At 41.0% G+C, this 18,336-nt stretch overlaps 3 protein-coding genes across 7 annotated transcripts in view; all 3 read left to right on the top strand.

Annotated features, from left to right (window-relative positions):
- The window catches only part of CADPS2 (calcium dependent secretion activator 2), a 397,782-nt gene that overhangs the window by 36,391 nt on the left and 343,055 nt on the right, over positions 1-18,336 (top strand). The gene's annotated exons all lie outside the window — the stretch shown is intronic.
- RNF148 (ring finger protein 148) lies at positions 32-1,312 on the top strand. The gene has a single exon (XM_077773294.1). It carries the CDS (start codon positions 234-236, stop codon positions 1,143-1,145), a length of 912 nt encoding a protein of 303 aa, XP_077629420.1. The 5' UTR covers positions 32-233; the 3' UTR covers positions 1,146-1,312.
- On the top strand, positions 3,485-4,885 carry RNF133 (ring finger protein 133). Its single transcript, XM_077773267.1, has one exon. It carries the CDS (start codon positions 3,700-3,702, stop codon positions 4,837-4,839), a length of 1,140 nt encoding a protein of 379 aa, XP_077629393.1. The 5' UTR covers positions 3,485-3,699; the 3' UTR covers positions 4,840-4,885.

Below are 18,336 nucleotides of genomic sequence, written 5' to 3' on the forward strand. Positions count from 1 at the left end.
GAAAGTCATAATTTACTTGAGATCACATTGTACTGCTAACAACTCTTGTTCTGTTTCATTAGAAGAAAATCTACCAAAAATGCTGGAAGGAGGAAACTGCCTTTGATCGACACAGACCTTTTCCCATTGATGTGCTTGAATTCTCTGCTGCCAACAATTGAAGTTAGCTTCTTTGCTTTGTTTTGCAACTGAGGTTTTGTTTTTTGTTTGTCAGTTAAGAGGCAAATGGAGGAATGAGCCTACTTAGAATTATTCCTTCAGCCCATAGTTCTGTTTCATCTCGACTGTTGAGGCTTACCATCTTTCTACTACTTAGCCTCCCTGACTCGAAAGGAAAAGCCATTTGGACAGCCCACCTGAATATAACATTTCAGGTGGGAAATCGGATTATATCTGAATTAGGAGAGAGTGGAGTGTTTGGGAATCATTCTCCTTTGGAAAGGGTGTCTGGTGCGGTGGTACTTCCAGAAGGATGGAATCAGAATGCTTGTAATCCTATGACCAACTTCAGCCGACCTGAACAAGCAGACTCTTGGTTGGCCCTCATTGAACGGGGAGGCTGTACTTTCACTCACAAAATCAATGTGGCCGCAGAGAAGGGAGCAAATGGGGTGATCATCTATAACTATCCAGGTATGGGCAACAAAGTATTTCCCATGTCTCACCAGGGAACGGAAAATATAGTCGCAGTAATGATAGGCAACTTGAAAGGCATGGAACTTTTGCACTTGATTAAGAAAGGAGTCTACGTGACAATCATCATCGAGGTGGGGAGAATGCACATGCCGTGGCTGAGCCATTATGTCATGTCTCTCTTTACCTTCCTGGCTGCCACCGTTGCCTACCTTTTCTTATACTGTGCCTGGAGACCTAGAGCACCCAATTCTTCCACCAGGAGGCGAAGACAGATCAAAGCAGATGTGAAGAAAGCTATTGGTCAGCTTCAGCTGCGAGTGCTCAAGGAAGGGGATAAGGAACTAGATCCAAATGAAGACAGTTGTGTTGTTTGCTTTGACATATACAAACCCCAAGATGTAGTACGTATTTTAACCTGCAAACATTTTTTCCATAAGACATGCATTGACCCCTGGCTTTTAGCACATAGGACATGCCCCATGTGCAAGTGTGACATTCTGAAAAGTTAAACCCAGTCTTCTGAAGATGTAACCCAGTCTTTCCAAAGACTAAAATTAAATGAATTTTCATTTAGCACTTTATGTAGAGAGAAAACTCCACTTCATCTTCTCTACCTAAGCACTAACGAGGATGAAATTTGTGTTCTTAAAATAAAACTCCATATCCTGCCCAGCTATTTGAACTTGTTTTTCTATTAACTTGTTACTTTTTTGCCTTTATCCAAATAAGAACATTAGCATATATTAAAAGCAAAGTAGTTTTATGTTCAAATTAAAATGATTGTGGTGTTGAGGCTACAGAGAATTAAGCATGATATTTTAAAGTTTCTTTTTTAGATTCATTTTACTATTTCTGTTTTTGATACCTAAAACCTCTATTAGATAAGATTTCATTACAGGGGCACCTGGATGGCTCAGTCAGTAGAGCATGCAACTCTTGATCTCAGGGTCGTGAGTTCAGGCCCTAAGTTGGGCATGGAGCCTATGTTAAAAAAAAAAAATAATAATAATAAAATAAAATAATTATATAATTAGAGCTTGATTTAAGTCTCCATGGTTAATTAATAGGAGCTCTGGTTTCCAAAGGCACTTAGTAAATCATGTATTCTAAATAATTACTTTAGATGTTAGCACCTCTGATTTTGTAACTAAGATATTTTAAATTCTTATAGGCCTCATTTAAGGGCAGCGTCACAGAAAATACTACTTTTGTTTGACTGAGCCTATTTATCCTAGCCTAGTGAATTCGCTCTGGTAGCAGATTTCCCTTCTAGAATTAACCTTAGTCAATGCTTTTGTTTTCTTAAAACGTTGGTGAGCGTGTTTCTGTTTGGGCATTTTGACATAGATCTCCAGTGGAGCTGAAATTTTGTTCAGCTGCCTTTACAAATTGTATCTTTTGCCTTTCTTTTTGAGTAGATAAACACAAATGTTTCTGTGTAACAATGAGAGACTGAAAGACTTGGGTTTTGTGTTTGACTAAAATCTCTGGATGAAATGCTAAACCGTTGATATCCAACTTTGGCACTTTATGAATGTACACACTCTGTACTACACATTTTGAAGAGTGGGTTCTATGGAAATACAATCAGATTAATGGTTTTTGGAAAAGAAAATTGACCATTGGGAGCTGAAGTTTACACCGTGTATTTGTTTTTATGCCACTTTGGTTGGGTCTGCAGGGTCCCGTTCTCCTCCTCTCCTCCCTCAAGTTATGTTGACTCACATTTCATAAGAAGTAGTAGTCCTTTAGTCCTGGTGAGACCCAACCAAAGCTGTATCTCTGCATCCTTTGTTGTAAGGACAGGCATTTGTGCTCAAGGTACAAAAAAAAAATTCTTGGTTTCCTAGTTAGTGGATAAGAACTGCTGAGAGATACCCTCAAGAAAGTGTATGCCCCTACACCAGGGCCTGTCCATGTTTCTTAGTTCACAAGTCACTTTGCTATCAAGTCCTTTTGTGCCGTTGATAGAAGGGTAGCAAAAATAGTGTGTGTGAGTGCAGAGATGGGCAGTTTCCATCAGGGATGTTTGATTTTAGCAAATATTTTATTCAAATCATCTGTGACCTTTTAACACTGCTGTTGGTGTTGATCTGAATGGGGACCTTGACGTTTTTCTTATTAAAATCAATAGTTGCTTTTTGTTGAAAATGAATTATGCTAAGACCCCTAAACAGAATTTTTTCCCCTTCCACTCTTCCTCTCCTCCCTCAAAATATTGTTAGATCAGTAACAGATGTCAAGGTCTGCAGAGAAGAGAGATTAATGTTCTTTACTGCTGTCACCCCCATGGATAGTGCATAGAAGAGTGAGGGAGCGAGGCTAAAGTAATCTGACAGGGTACCCTCCTTTTAAAAATCAAAACCGAATCAAACCAACAGGCCTGAGCAAGCAATTATTAAATAAACTTAGTACAGTGCTTTATATGATAAATAAAAATTTTGCACTGTGGTCAAATGTGAGTGGAAAATGGTATTAGCGTTCACTGCTTTCACCACATAATTGTTCTTAGTGCTAATTTCTAATTAAAACTTGCCACTTTGTTCTGTTTCCTTGATTTATTGTGAAGAATGTTAATGCTGTGACTTTCTTGCTTATGCTTTCAGTGTATTGTATGAATTTTATATTTAATTTTTAGATTAACGTGATACCTGTTAACATGTAGCTCAGGGACTGAATTGATTTTACAACCTCTAAATCACTGGCTAGAAACTTTCAAGCCAATAAGTTGACAGCAGACTCAAAGCTCTTATCTAATTGGCTGTGTTATCTTTTATGTCATAATCACATCACCCAAGTGTAAACAGTGTCTGGAGTTAGATTAGTGGGACTGGGATTTTTTTTTTTTTTTCAATCTAAAGTGTTTCTCTTCCTCTCTAATAAAACATCTGAACCTTCTAAGACCTCTTTAAGAATTTCTCACTAAAATATGCTGGAAGACCTTGAAACTTGTTTTTACCCCGAAGATTTTTCTCATTTTATTATTTTGGACTGATTGTCCACAGATGTGGAAGCTACACCTTTTTGTTGGGTTGGTTTTTCAGTCGGTAGGTGGGGAGAGAGATGAATCGACTCAAAATTAGCACTTGCAGAAACAACACTGCATCTTCCTGGCTCCTGAAATTCAGTTTTCTTTGGCTGCTTAGTCAGAACTGCTGCAGAGCCAGTGCTGTTTGGACCGCTTACATGAACATCTCATTTCACGTTGGGAATCGGATGCTGTCAGAGTTGGGGGAAACTGGAGTGTTTGGGAGAAGCTCTGCTTTGAAGAGAGTGGCAGGAGTTCTCGTGCCGCCGGATGGAAAAGCTCAAAGCGCATGTAATCCCAATACCGGTTTCACCAGGTTGAAGAACACCGATACCTGGCTCGCACTTGTTGAACGAGGAGGATGTACCTTCACGCAGAAAATTAAGGTGGCCCTTGAGCGCGGAGCCAGTGGAGTGATCATCTACAACTTCCCAGGAACTGGCAATCAGGTCTTTCCCATGTCTCACCAGGCATTTGAAGACATCGTCGTGGTGATGATTGGTAACCTAAAGGGCATGGAGATTTTGCATTTAATTCAGAAGGGAGTTCACGTTACAGTCACAGTTGAGGTGGGGAGAAAACACATCATCTGGATGAATCATTATTTTGTCTCTTTTGTGATCGTCACAACTGCTACTTTAGCATATGTCATCTTTTATCATATTCGGAGACTTTGGATAGCAAGGATTCAGAACCGGAGATGGCAGCGGTTAACAACTGATCTCAAGAAAGCCTTTGGCCAGCTCCAGCTTCGGGTTCTCAAAGAGGGGGATGAGGAAATCAGCCCAAATGCAGAGAGCTGCGTAGTTTGCTTTGAACTCTATAAAGCTAATGATACAGTTCGTATTCTCACCTGTAAACACTTTTTCCACAAGAATTGCATCGACCCCTGGATTCTGGCCCATGGGACGTGCCCCATGTGCAAATGTGACATTCTTAAAGCTTTGGGTATTCAGGTAGATGTTGAAGGTGGAACAGAATCTTTGCAAGTTCTCATGTCGAATGAATTGTCCGGTGCCCTGTCCCCTGCTGAAGAGGAGACAGGCAATGAACTTTCTCCTGTAAGAGGGTCTGACAAAGTGACCCCTTTGGAGGGGGAGGAGGAGCAGCGGCCGCCACCTCAGAATGACAGCCAGCCTAATTTAGTAGTGGAAGATGTTCATCCTTCACCTTGACAGTATGACCTTTGAGGAAGTGGATTAAACCTGTTTGTCAACTCCAGTCCTAATCCTGACAAGCAGTTTGTCTGAAGTGTGGTTTTTGTGTCCTTTTCTGTTACTTTGGTAACTTTGGTAACCATTGTTTGTCAAGCAGATAAAGGGCCTAGCAGGATTTTTTTGTATCCTTTTCTGCCTTTGCTAAATGTAACTTTTTTTGTCCATGTCTATTACTCCGGAGTATGTATGTCTGTGCACATGCATGTTAAAATCAAGGATGAANCATATGTTTACATGTTCCTTATACAGAAACTGTCAGTTAAGCTTGGAAACCAGAAATTATCTTTTATGTACTAGAAAGGCTAATATTTTTGATACTGTATTTATAGTACAATATACTACTTTTGAAGTCTGTGCTGTGTTTTTTCATTCTTAGCCTGAAAATGTTGCTGTACAGAATTTTATTACTCTCACCCCTGAAAAGCAGTTCTTTTCAAGCTATTAGTACATTTTTATGGGATCTGCATATGCATGGTGATAGCAATTTTAAAAATAAAACACTAGCACTTTTCAAGGAACAGCAAATAATTCAGTGCCCAATATTGCTTAAAAGTACTACATGTTGACAATTTGTAAAAATATTTAAATGATCAAGAATTCCTATGTTGTCTCTTACGGTGTATTTATTTCCCATGTGTTTCAGCTTACTAAGTATGTTTTGCCATTAAATACTGAAAGTATGCTAGATTATTTTGAGATAAATATCACAATGTAGATGTTCTTCTGACCACATGGGGTGGATTTTATTTCGTTCACTGTATTTTCAGGATCTAGCACAGTGCTGGGCTCTCAAGTATTTTTGAGTAAATGAATAAACAATGAGTATTTTGTCCCCCATAATGTAAATCTGTTAATATGAAAAACTGGGCAGTTTATCCCGATCATACAAAATAATGGGAACTTAGTCCTGGCAACTTTCATCCTAAATCACCTTGACAAAATAGGAAACTATGATTTTTAGCCCAGAATCCTCTATTTCAACTTAACATGTATAGTTGTGACAAGGAGCTCTGCACTTTTCCTGGCCTGACCGTGGGTTTTTAGTTCTTGTGCAACACTAAGAGTGGAGTTTTTGTTCTTGGCAACAGAGAGAGAGAGAGAGATCTATTAGGAATATTCTTGAGTTCAGTGCTAACAACCCTGGAATTCAGAGGCAGATGGACGGGCAACAGTCGGGTCTAACTGCAGCACCAAGTCAGACTATTTAAAGGAGGGAGAAACAATCACCTAAGGCCAGGGAGAATCAGGACACGGCAAAATGTGTCCAAGATGACCAGGTAGAGGGGTGAAACCTGAGTTGGTGCCCCCAGGTTGTTTTATATTTGAGAGTGAGTATGCTAGTGGGGGAGGAAGCGAGGGGAAGAGGATCTTAAGCGGGCTCCATGCCCAGCATGGAGCCAGACCAAGGGCTTGGTCTCAGGACGGTGAGATGATGATCTGAGCCAAAATCAAGAGTTGGATGCTTACCCGACTGAGCCACCCAGGCGCCCTTACACCAGCTCTTTTATACCTAACCTTGGAGCGTTTTGACTCAGTCAATCAAAGGAGCTGTTCTTTGAAAGAACTGCAGAGCACCAATACTGTGGAGGATTCCACAGGGACGCTGTTTGGAAGATCTTTTTGTGTTTACCTGGGAGAGTAAATTTTTCTGAGGTACCAAGGATCACCCTGAAGAGACAGGAAACTGAAGATCATTTGAGGGCCACTCCTAGTAGGATCTGCTGCTGAACCCCGGATACGTTATCTCTCTCAGACTGGCCACTGTTGGCATCTCAGTCTTTAGGGCTAGCAGCTCATGGGGGTGGCGAAGGTGACTTCCACTGGTTGCCCAGGAGAATCATTGGAACTGTGGGAGTGAATGCATCTTGGCAGCTCCTGAACCTAGGTTCTAGAATCATCATAGCTGTGTGTCATTCTAGCATATTAGTATGGGATCCGTGTTCCATGATAGACGTCGTGCTTGAATTTATTTGCTCTTCACACTAACTGCCATTGTGTTCTCTTTCAGTCCTTCCTGTGCACCTTTCTCGGTTTTTCCTTTTGGTTCATCATTGTCCGTTAAACCTGACTTAATCATGTGTATGAAATTAACATATATTAACTTTGATAATCCAGTGTCTCATTGGTGATGGACATTTAACACACAGTTTTGCTTATTGTCTCGATATGAGAATTTTCAGTGGCTACTCCTTAAAAGGTATTAGAACCCGTATTTGTGGTGGGGAAGGAAAGGCCAGTGAGCTTGGAAACTGTCGTTGCTGAGTACCTACCATGTAGTAGGCAGTGGACTAAGTGCTTTCTATTGCTTTTTCCTATGTCCGAACAAAACAGTTTCAGTTTTTGTCTTTAGAATGTTGTAAACAGATCAATAAACCACTTTTACTCTGAAACTCAGAGTAACTTAGAAATAAGACTGATGTGTCAAATTTAAGGTATTTGTTGTAGTAAATTTTTACCTATTTTGTGTGCTACTTCATTTTTCTCTTGTATGTAGTGATGTAAACATTTTGTCATAGTGGCTTGGGACCGTAATTTGAACTACTTCGCTTCTAATACCAGTGTCATGATGCATTTTTCCTATAACATTTCTTTGTACATACTTTTGCATTCCCTGGTACAGGTAGGTATGGGGAATTAACAGGGTGTTTGTTCCTTATAAAAATGCAACTTCTTTGCTTCATTACTGGGATAACGAGTTTTAATTATTAAACTGAAAATGACCTTAACCACTTGGTTGAACTTGATCACTGATTCAGTGATACAGTAGGTGTTTTTGTGTATACATTTCCTTGTAATTACAGTAGTGCAGTTGTACTGTAATGTTGGTCAGCCATAATATTTACAGTAGTATGTGCACTTTAAAGGGCTTAGTGAGCTTGAGAACTGGTGTTTCTGATGGTATTTAAGTTTTGTGTACAGGTAGTGTTTTCTCCTCTTACAGACATTCAGGTTTTTGAACTAGCACACGGGAATCAAGGAAAGGATCAGAATTTGGAGAAGCACTGATCTTTAAAAACAAAAGAAAACAAAAAACCTTCATACATGGCTGTATGAAGGAGTAATGGCGATTTCATGTTCTTGCTCCATCACTTAATATGGGCACCAGTTTATTTGGCTTTGTATTTGGTGCATTTTTAAAGTATTTGGTACTTACTGATGAAGAATCTGGTTTATGAGTTTACTGCAGTTACCAACAGAAATATCTTAAAAATACATGCCTGGTTTTCTAAACTGCAAGAACTTTTTTGGGGAGAGAAGGGAATAATCTGCCTGAGATTAGCTGCTTCCTGTGTACAGGTGTTAATGCTCTTCATCACAGTCCCTCCACAAACACTTCCTCATTCCTAGATATACCACCTATAAGTCTTCTCAACTGTGCTGTCATCTTAGACCTCCAAGATTTCCTTGATGACTCCAGCTGCTGACATGAACTTTCCTCATTGGTGACAACCAGGGTAGTCCTGATTTCAAAACTTCTCTGCGCTGGTAATGTTCATTTCCCAATTCTACAACACACCATTGTTGCCACACATTGGCTTCTGTCGTTCTTGAAAGTTTCCCAACTAAGAGCATCTTTTTCAGAATTGCCTCTTTGAATTCACTTGACCTTTCTTTCCCTTCCACCCCTTGGTCTTTGTTCTCATTCTAGGGTTTCCTGTACCCATTCTTTTCTAGCCCACCTCTCCTCCAGCTGCAGCCCAGAGCCAACCGTAAGCCATTTGTTTGGTTCTGCCACATGCCACGGAATTCCTTGCCTTCTAAACCTTTTTCCATGACCATTGGCTGTCTGAGTCATCTCTACTAATTTTTACCAGATTTACTCCCTTTAAAAATTTTTTTATTCTCAGGGTGCCTAGGTGGCTCAGCTGGTTAAGCATCCTACTTTGGCTCAGGTCATGATCTCTCAGGGTTTGTGAATTCAAGCCCTGCATCAGGTTCTGTGCTGACTGCTCAGAGCCTGGGGCCTGCTTCAGATTCTGTCCCTCCCTTGTTGGTGCGCACGCACTCTCAAAAATCTAAAAAAATTAAAAAATTCTTTATTCTCTTAAGTCCCTTTTTTAATTTCTCATGGAGCAGTGGTTCTTGACCTTGGCTACATAACAGAATCCTGTTGAAAACTCTGAAAATTCTCCATGCCCAGGCTGCACCCAGGATCTGTGCTTTGGGGCTTCAGAATTTTTTTTTTTTAAGTCCCCCAGTTGATTCCAATATACAGACAGGCTTGAGAACCACTACCATAGGGCTTTTCCAGAGAGCCTTTACATTATTCGTTTCCTGTTTCACCCTCTGCTTACTTCCTATTGTTTTCACTTAAAATACTGAGGTGGAAATCTAAATACCAAGTTATGAAGGGTGAAACTTCATGAAGAGCGATTGATAAAGGCTTCTGGGAGTATGAAGGAATGGATATCAGCTAAAGAAGCAAGGGACACTTAGAGAAGGAAATAACATTTGAAATGGAGCTATCATTTGGGAAGAAGGGCATTTTAATGGAGGGAAGGGTGTGAACCACAGTGTGTTTGTTTTTTTCCCCCAAAAGAAAGATGTTATTGGTAAGAATTTAAGAATCTTGATAGATCATAGATTACTGTTTTTTAATAGAGTACACAAGAGGGGTAATGCTCAGTCATGAGCCTGATGTGGGGCTCCATCCCACAACCCCACGGTCATGACCTGATCTGAAATCAAGAGTCAGATGCTTAACCAACAGGGCCACCTAGGCTTCCCAGATCTTGGATTCTTAATCTATTTTTTTCTTTTTCTAGTTTCAACTGTATAATTTTGATGTATCACTTAAAACACCCTGTGCTCGTCACAGATACCTTCCTTAATCCCCACCATCCATTTAGCCTATCCCACACCCCGACCTCTAGCAACCCTCAGTTTTGTATAGTTAAGAGTCTGTTTTAACAACAGTGTTTTCTAAAGAAGTTAGTGTCATGTAGAATTTTGGTTAAGGAACTTGAGGACCAGGAATTCTGGAGGCTGTTCTGATTAAAAAAACAAAAACAAACAAAAAAAACCCCTGTGTAAACAAAAGCAATAATAAGTGAATTGAGGAAGATAATTCACCTTCAACATAACATGTCCTTGGATTTCCCTTGCTGATTTGTATTTTCTACCTGACTTTTTAAAGACCAGGTTGGTACTGGTTTCAGAACTTGCCGTTAATTAAACCCATAACTTTCATCTTCTGTTTATTTCCAGTTTAGCAGCATAGTGAATACAGAACAGAAGGGTTAGGGTCTGCAGGAGTTGAGGAAGAGTAAAGGATGACTCTTAGATTTCTGCCTGGGGCACTAGGTGGTAATGATGCTATTCAGTGAGGTAGAAAACAGGTGAAGCAAGTTTTGGGGGCAGGAGAGGAGTTCCCATTTTGAGTGTGCTGGATTTGAGGAACCCACAGGATTTATGGTAATATTGACTACACAGTTGAAAATACAGGTCTGTAGAAATGAGAATGTAACAAAAGACAGGATCTGTGCAAAGTACTCAGTTGTGATTTACTAACAAAACAATCACCCTTTTATATGTGGTAGTTGACTAAAATGTAACATTTAATACTGCTAGCTTGGCTTCCTGGATTTTATGGTATTCCCGTGGATAGTGCTGTATGGCTCTTTCTCTCAAGAAGCAATGGTTAGGGTGGTAGTGTAGGGATAGTAACAGCTTCAGTAGGACAGGCTCCTACTTGTCAGGCAGACGCTCATTTAACCCTAACAGTAATGCTGAGGTATGTGTTATTAGGTATCCCCATTCTTTAGATGGTAAAACTTAGACCCACAGAGGCTACGTTATTTGCCCAAAGTTAAACAGTTGTTATGTGGCAGGATCTGTTTGACTTTGGTCTGGTTCCACAGCCCCCGGCCTTGACCACAACACTACAATTAGCTTGAAAAACCAGGTTTTAAGGAGAATGTGCTGAGAGGAGTCCTGTTTTGAGGACTTGAGGAATTGGGCCGTAGAAGAAAACTCTCAGCCAAAAGGTATCGGGAGTGCTAGCGAGAGGGTGGTGGAAGTGAGGACTGGAGAAATCTTCAGACAATTAGGGATACAGGAGTACGGGTGGGTGAGGGTTGTGGGCAGGATGTATCTAATTGAGAAGGGAGAGTTGAGCTCAACGGGAATGTCTGCTTACATTTAGGAAGTATGGATTCTGGAATTGATCTCACATAAAAAATGAATTAGTTGGGGTTTATGTGGCCTTCTATTCCTCTGAAGTTGGAGAAGGTTAAAAATAATTCTTACAGTTGCCCTAATAATTGATAACTCCATTTTGAATGTTCAGGGATAAGCACAGTTGCCTATTGGAAAGAATACGGTGCTTTTTACACATCGGGTGACCTGTATTCATATCCTTTCCCCCAAGGCAGAACAGCTCAGGACAGTGGTCCTCAGACCGGTACCGTTAGTGTCGCTCAGACCTGTTGGAAGTGCAGATTCTCAGCCCCCACTGTAGACCTTATGGAGCCAGAAAATTGGGGAGAGGGGACAGATAACCTGTTTCAAGTCTTACAGCTGATTTTGATGGACATTCAAGTTTAGGGATCTCTGCTGTCTCAGGGAGTCCATTTATTTTCAGAAGAGGATGCATCACATAGTCGACTTCTTCTGTGTGAATAGCAACACTGCTTCTGTAGCTGGAATTACTCCTTTTAATGGCAAGAATCTTACCCATATAGCAAAATCATTGATAATTTCATTCAACAAGTATTGACTGCCCTGGAAATATAGAAATAAACCGTACAAAACCCATTGCCCTGATGGAACTTGCTTTCTAGTGTGGTTAAGTTCCAGGATAAATGTAATATGTTAGTTGTAATTGCTGTGAAGAACCAACAGAAAACAGGACGGAAACTGTCCGAAGCAGAGTTGCAGTTTTAAATGGAGTAGGCTTTGAGGCTCCTGGGTGGCTCAGTCCATTGAGTGTCCAATTTTGGGTCAGGTCATGATCCCAGGATCATGGGATTGAGCCCCATGTCAGTGTGCACTGAGTGTGGAGCCTGCTTAAGATGATTCTCTCATCTTCTGCCCTTCTTCCCTGCTCACACTTGTGCTCTCTCAAATTTAAAAAAAAATACGAAAATAAAAATGGAGGAGACTTCACAAAGAAGACAGATAACTGAACCAAAGACCAGGAGGGACTGCAGGCTGTGCCTTAGAACACGTGCATGGAGAGTGCGGCATGTGCAGAGGAGAGCCACTGGGTTGGTCAGGGGGCCTGTCATCTGAAGAATGTTGAACCAGGCAGCTTGAAGACTGTTAACTGCCGTTAAGAAAAACGTAAAGAATGGCCTTGTGAAGATGGAGGTTGTCTTTGCAATGGCATGAGGTGGAAGTCTGTGAGAGAATGACAGCGATCAGGAGTTGCCACCCGGAAACAACCTTCCAGTCGCTGGTCCCGTCCTAGCCAGGTGATAGCGGTGGAGAGTTTCTCTTCCTTAGAGGGACTGGATGTCATTTAGATACAGTTTTAACGGTGGTGGCGAGGGAATCCACGTTCTGAAAGGTCCCTGGGATTGTACCTTTGAAGTCCCTCCCTATCCTGAAAACCAAATTCTGGGATTCATAACCAACAGTGTTATTTCATGTACAGTAGCCATCTGGTGGAAAAAACAAGTAACTACAAGGTATAAACCACAAAAATTCAAGTATTTACTGAGCACAGTTATATGCCAGAGAGATTGTAGTTCAACAAGTTTTGGGTTCATTTTACTTTTCCATAGCAGAATGTTTGCTTTGAAGATTGACTTTCCAGAAATGTTTTTCATTTTCATTTTGAAACTTCATTTCTCTGCTGTAGTCTCTTGGTTTATCAAGAGTAAATAACTTGGTATTCTTAAGATTCATGTTTTAGAAACCTAGAATATGGAAGGGTAGTAGCTCGTTCTCTGGTATCCTGATAGTATTGTAGGGGGGAAAAAAGTTTTGAGCAAGTGTCTTTCTCAATTTCAGTGTCAACATTAGTATATCACCTGTCTTCTCAAAAGTTTCCTGAGATACTGTATCTGCAGCAAAGGGACCAGTATGTCTTCCAATCCATCATGGATTATTTTGTAAAATAAAAACTATGTTTTATTTACTCTGAAAAATGCATAACAGACGTAATTTGGCTTGATGAAGGGTTGGATTGGATATGTGAGAGAAACCACTGGAGCGAAACGTCACTGTAGAATCTGGGCTGGGAGGTGTGTGTCAGAACAAAGGCAGTTCGGAGTTTTAGCGTCTGATTTCTTCACATTTGATAAAGGAATGAAAACGGGTGAAATGATTTTCAAATCACTACAAGCCTTTTTTCCTAGTTTTTCGTTTGGACGCTTTCATAACAAAATGTTGAGTAAAACTCTGCTTTGGGATGCCATGGCGTTGTCCCATGCCCGCGAGTTTCTAAAACGTCTCTGCGCTCTGTTCTTTTTTTAAAAAATTTTTTTTTTTGTTTTTATTTATTTCTAGGAGAGAGAGAGCGCGCGTGAGCAGGGGAGGGTCAGAGAGAGAGGGAGTCACAGACTGAAACAGGCTCCAGGCTCTGAGCTGGCAGTCAGCACAGAGCCCGACGCGGGGCTCGAACCCACAAACCGCGAGATCATGACCTAAGCGAAAGTCGGACGCTTAACCGACTAAGCCACCCAGGCGCCCCTCTGCGCTCTGTTCTTGAGATAACTTGAGAGCTGGCACTGGGCCTCGGATCACACTTCCCATAATCCTGATTGATAGCTTATGTTACTGTATCATCTAATACTAAAAAGCTGTGCTGAAGAAAGCTGTTAACCTCTTCCGCCAGTGAGGAAACTGACCCAGGACATTGCGTCGTCGTTCTCAGCTTGTGTCACACCTTGAGCACCTAGGTCTGATTCCCTTCTGGTTTTTGTTACGTCATTTTCCAGCGGACAAAAGGAGAGTGACACAGAACCGTGAGGATGAGGGGAACAGAATTACAGAATTGGTGTTGGATTTTTGTAGAAGTAGAGCCTGAGCACGTTCTGGGTTCCATACAAAAAAGAATTTATTGAGCATTAGTTACTATGAGACTCCAAAAGTAATCTGCCAAGTTAAAAGGTTTTTTTCTGTATCCTTCTCATGAGGGGGGAACAACATCTTCATAAAATAGTCCAAACCCAGGAACTTAGCAGTTTCCTATGGTTCCATGAAACAGCCGGATGAAATAAGAGTGAGGGGTTGGGTGGAGAGAGGGCAGCATCTTTTTTCACTTTGTGTATTTATCTGGGAAAAATACTTGTAGAAATTCACATTTGCTGTGTTGTGGATTTTTCACTATGAACGTATTTTTTTCTTTGAACCCTAAACCATCCCAGTCTGGGGATTGGAATCCCAGCTCGTGCCCAGTGATTTTGGGTTCCGTGTGTACATTTGTGCTTGGAGCGAGTGGCTTGGTAACCTTTTTCAACTTCAGCCATTTTAGTTACAGGGTTAAGGAAAGTTTGCCATTGATTTAAGGAAGATTAAGGACATCCTTAAGCTGGGAAATGGTTGTAAAGAAAACAGAAGGATCTGCTATTGCTGATATTAGAAAGAAAACTTTATAAAAACTTTGTAATACTGATAATAGGAATAGCATGTATGTGTTTTTCCGAAAAGTTTTATATTTTTCAAATCATCTTTATGTTCATTTGAATATAAGCTCCCCTCAATCAAACTATAGGGCAATGCAAGAAGACTTCAGTAATTTAGGGGGTTCAGATTAGCATTAAGGGCTTTAGATGAGTTCTCAGGAAGGGTCATTTGAGAGTACCTGCTTTCTATCACTTATCTAATTTATTTTTCAAATAAGAGCTGGTTTGCTATCATTTTTTCACATTTGATAAGGGAATATAATTAAATTAGTGGTTTCCAAACCTTTGGAATTAATGGATCAGTAAAAACAAACAAACAAAAAAAAGGTTAACTTTAGCTTTATTATTTTTGTCAAGAAGGATCATAAACCACAACAAAAAAAAATTGATCTACAACATACTATTAATGTAATATCACCAATAAGTAACTTGTATCTATGATTTCTATCAAAATGTTGATTGAATGTAGCTTTATTAAAATTCCTTTGCAATCTACATTTCTTTACATTGAATCAGGGAAAATTACATTCCACAGTGGTCATAAAACCATCTTTTGGGTCTAGTAACTTTCCCAAATCCCTTACTATTACAAAGACCTCATGATTTTCTTTGAATCTTGAATAATACCAGACTCTCCAGAGGCTTTAAAGGTACAGCGCTAGTGAAGTTCATAGTCTAAGCAGTGGAAGGATCCAGGGATTGCTATACAGAATTTGCAACGTGAGAGCACGTTCTGTTTCTTTCCTTAAGAGAGGGTGGGAGTCCTAGGAAGGCTCACAGGAGAGGGTAGGTATCAAGGCAGTGAGAAGCCTCACAAAGGAGGTAGAGAGTAACTGGGAGAAAATTCGATACCTCCTAGTTCTCTTGATCCACTCAATTCTGTAGCTCCATTTCATGAGTTGATAAATCCCCCAGTTTTGATTGTATGGTGAGGGAGAGGAGGACCCTCAAAGGAGAGCTTCAGACATTTTGACTCTTTGGCAGTCTGGCTGTGTGACCTCAGGCATGCTTCTTTACCCCTCTGCCTTTTTTTAAAAAACATCTTTAAAGTAGACGCTAGCACGTACCTTGTGTTGTGAAGGTTAATATATGTAAAACCCTAGAAAAGGGGCGCCTGGGTGGCTCAGTCAGTTAAGTGTCCGACTTTGGCTCAGGTCATGATCTCACAGTTTGTGGGTTCGAGCCCCACGTAAGGCTCTGTGCTGACAGCTAGCTCAGAGCCTGGAGTCTGTTTCAGATTCTGTGTCTCCCTCCCTCTCTGACCCTCCCCTGCACACACTGTCTCTCTCTCTCAGAAATAAATGTTAAAAAAATTAAAACCCTAGAATGTATTCTAGCTATTTTCAAAGTACTATTTTAATCATGTGACTCCCTGACTTAAATGTTTGGAAGGCATTCTGTGCTCTTGGGACAAAGACCAGGTATCTTTCAAGGCTTCTGAAACCTGTCCCTCTTCTCTTGCCCCTTCTCATTCACTGGATGCCGTGTCCCTTCAGTGAAGCGAAAGGAGCCTTTTTCAACCCACTTAGACCAGCTGTGTTTCCTCATCTACTATCCCTTGGTCTCCCCTGTTTTCAAACAAAGTCCTCTCCATTTTCATATCTCCAATCACCACCTTAGGGAATTGTCTGTGACCTTCTCAAATAGTTTCAGAACCTTGTTACAAACTCTCCTGGCTCCAGAAATTCCCAGTATTTTCACCTCGCTGCCATCATTTTAGTTTGTTTTCTCTAGTGTAAGTTCTGTGAAGGCAGCAAATTCTTGCTCACTAGTGCATCCCCAGCATTGCCCAGCGGACTGTATGTTTGGATAAAATATTTATGGGAGAAATGGGTGAGGTGTGGGGGAGGGCGCTTGTAGAGGGCTGTGCTAAATAAGTGTTCCCTTTATTAGAAAATACATTCTCCAGACTAGTAGACAAGAAGACTGTAAAGGCAGCTTGTGGGAGACCCAGGTGGATGAGGAGACTGGCACAATACAGTGCCAACAGGGAGGGTAATGACTGGCTCTGGGCCTGTGAAGTGACCTGATAGATCCTGGCGTCGATACTGGAAAACTAGAAATTGACATGTAGTGGGACTAAATTCATCACTGTTAAGCTTCATGAATTGATAACACCTGAAAAATAGTTTTAAAAACAGCCACTGTTTCTGTGCACAGCCTCCATTATGGGAAATAGTAGTTGCCATTATTAAGGAGAAAAGGGCATCTCTTCTAAGTGGGGCTCGTGTACTCTCTCCGTGTTTTCCTGGCTGAGCGCACGCTGGCAGCTTTCCCAGGAACCATCTCACAGATATCCGTGATGATTTGGCATGCAGATAATGTTTTTCTTGTCATTGTACGATCCTTCTGAATCAGAGAAGCAATACATGGATCAGATCAAAAGCAGTGGGTGAACAATAAGTCCTTCTGTGGAAAAGTGTATTTGAAGTCTTATTTGGACAGCTGAGCAGACTTCCCTTTTGCAGAAAGAGTTTCCTATTGTAGTCCTCACATTTCAATTTTGTTATTCCCCATGACATGAAGGTATTCAGTGGCTTCTTGGGTATGTAAACTGAGCAGGTGAATGGAAAGGGTGGCTTTTGGTGGTACCCAGTGGGCGCCTGTGCAAGGTATAACTCATTAAGATGTGGAGAAAATGTGACTACATAGTATATTCTGGTTTGATGTGAGATTCCTGACTCCCACACTGAATTGGTTGAGTGTGTTCAGTGGCATTTTCATATAAAGGTCACTGAGTGGGAATTCCACAGATGTTGACCAGCACCCATCAGAATATATGGCTGTGAGAGGTGAACCCTTGATAAAAGTGGGGAAGTGAGAAGAAGAGTAAGTAGAGGAATGTTGCTTTTAGATTCTATTAGTCTCTCTTCTACTGTGTGACCTTAAGCCAGTCACTTAACTTCGCAGCCTAAAACACTTAATCTATAAAAGAGAAAGATAATGAAGACACAGGGAGGGTGATTGTGGGGGCAAAAGAAGATAATATGTAAAGAGCTCTGAGGAGACAGGGTTTGCTGGTATACCCAGTTCCCATAGCTGCTTCAGCACCAATATGGCACCCTATTATATGTACCCCCAACCTAATTTCATGGAGGAATCTGGGGATCTGACCAGAAAGCTGTTGTGTGTACACCCAAGGCTTGGAGACCAATTCCTAGAACCAGCCTCTTCCTGCCAGGCTTTACCTGCCTTTAATTTGACAGTTGTTATTGTGAAAGGTTAGAAGATTAAGATAGTTTATATCTAATGGGACTAAATTCATCATTATTTGTTTCATAATTTATAACACCTGAAAAATCCTTAAAAAGTATCATTTCTATGATCACAGCAGATTAGAGAGAGAGAGAGCTTGCACAAATGCATGAGCAGAGTGAGGGGCAGAGGGAAAGGGAGACACAGAATCTGAAGTGGGCTCCAGGCTCTGAGCTGTCAGCACAGAGCCTGTGACAAAGTGCTACTTTAAAGAAAAAGGGTGCTAGGATTTCGTATAAACACCACCTGATCGGGCTGATTCAAGATGTTTGGGGAGGGAATCAGTAAGGAAGCCATCTCATGGCTCCTCTCACACAGACCTCCATATCTCAGGAAATCTGTGAGCTTGACGCCTATCTAATCCTCTTCTTTAGCTTTAGAGAATTCAAAGTCCATGGATAGTACTTTTTTGCAAGAAATCTTTGAGCTCCTGTTACAGGACAGGCTCTTTATAAGGCACTGGGTTCACCAGCCAACAAAACCAAGTGTCTGCCTGCTCCAATGGTGCTTGCTTTCTTTTTGGGGAGACAAATACATATAGGGTGCTGTGTACTAAAAAGAAAACTAGATCCAGATAGGAGGGTAAGAGTGACAAATTGAATGGGAGTGGGGGGGGGGGGGGGGGGAC

This window comes from Crocuta crocuta, unplaced genomic scaffold (genome assembly GCF_008692635.1).
Source record: "Crocuta crocuta isolate KB4526 unplaced genomic scaffold, BGI_CrCroc_1.0 scaffold16, whole genome shotgun sequence".
NCBI classification, from domain to species: Eukaryota; Metazoa; Chordata; class Mammalia; order Carnivora; family Hyaenidae; genus Crocuta; species Crocuta crocuta.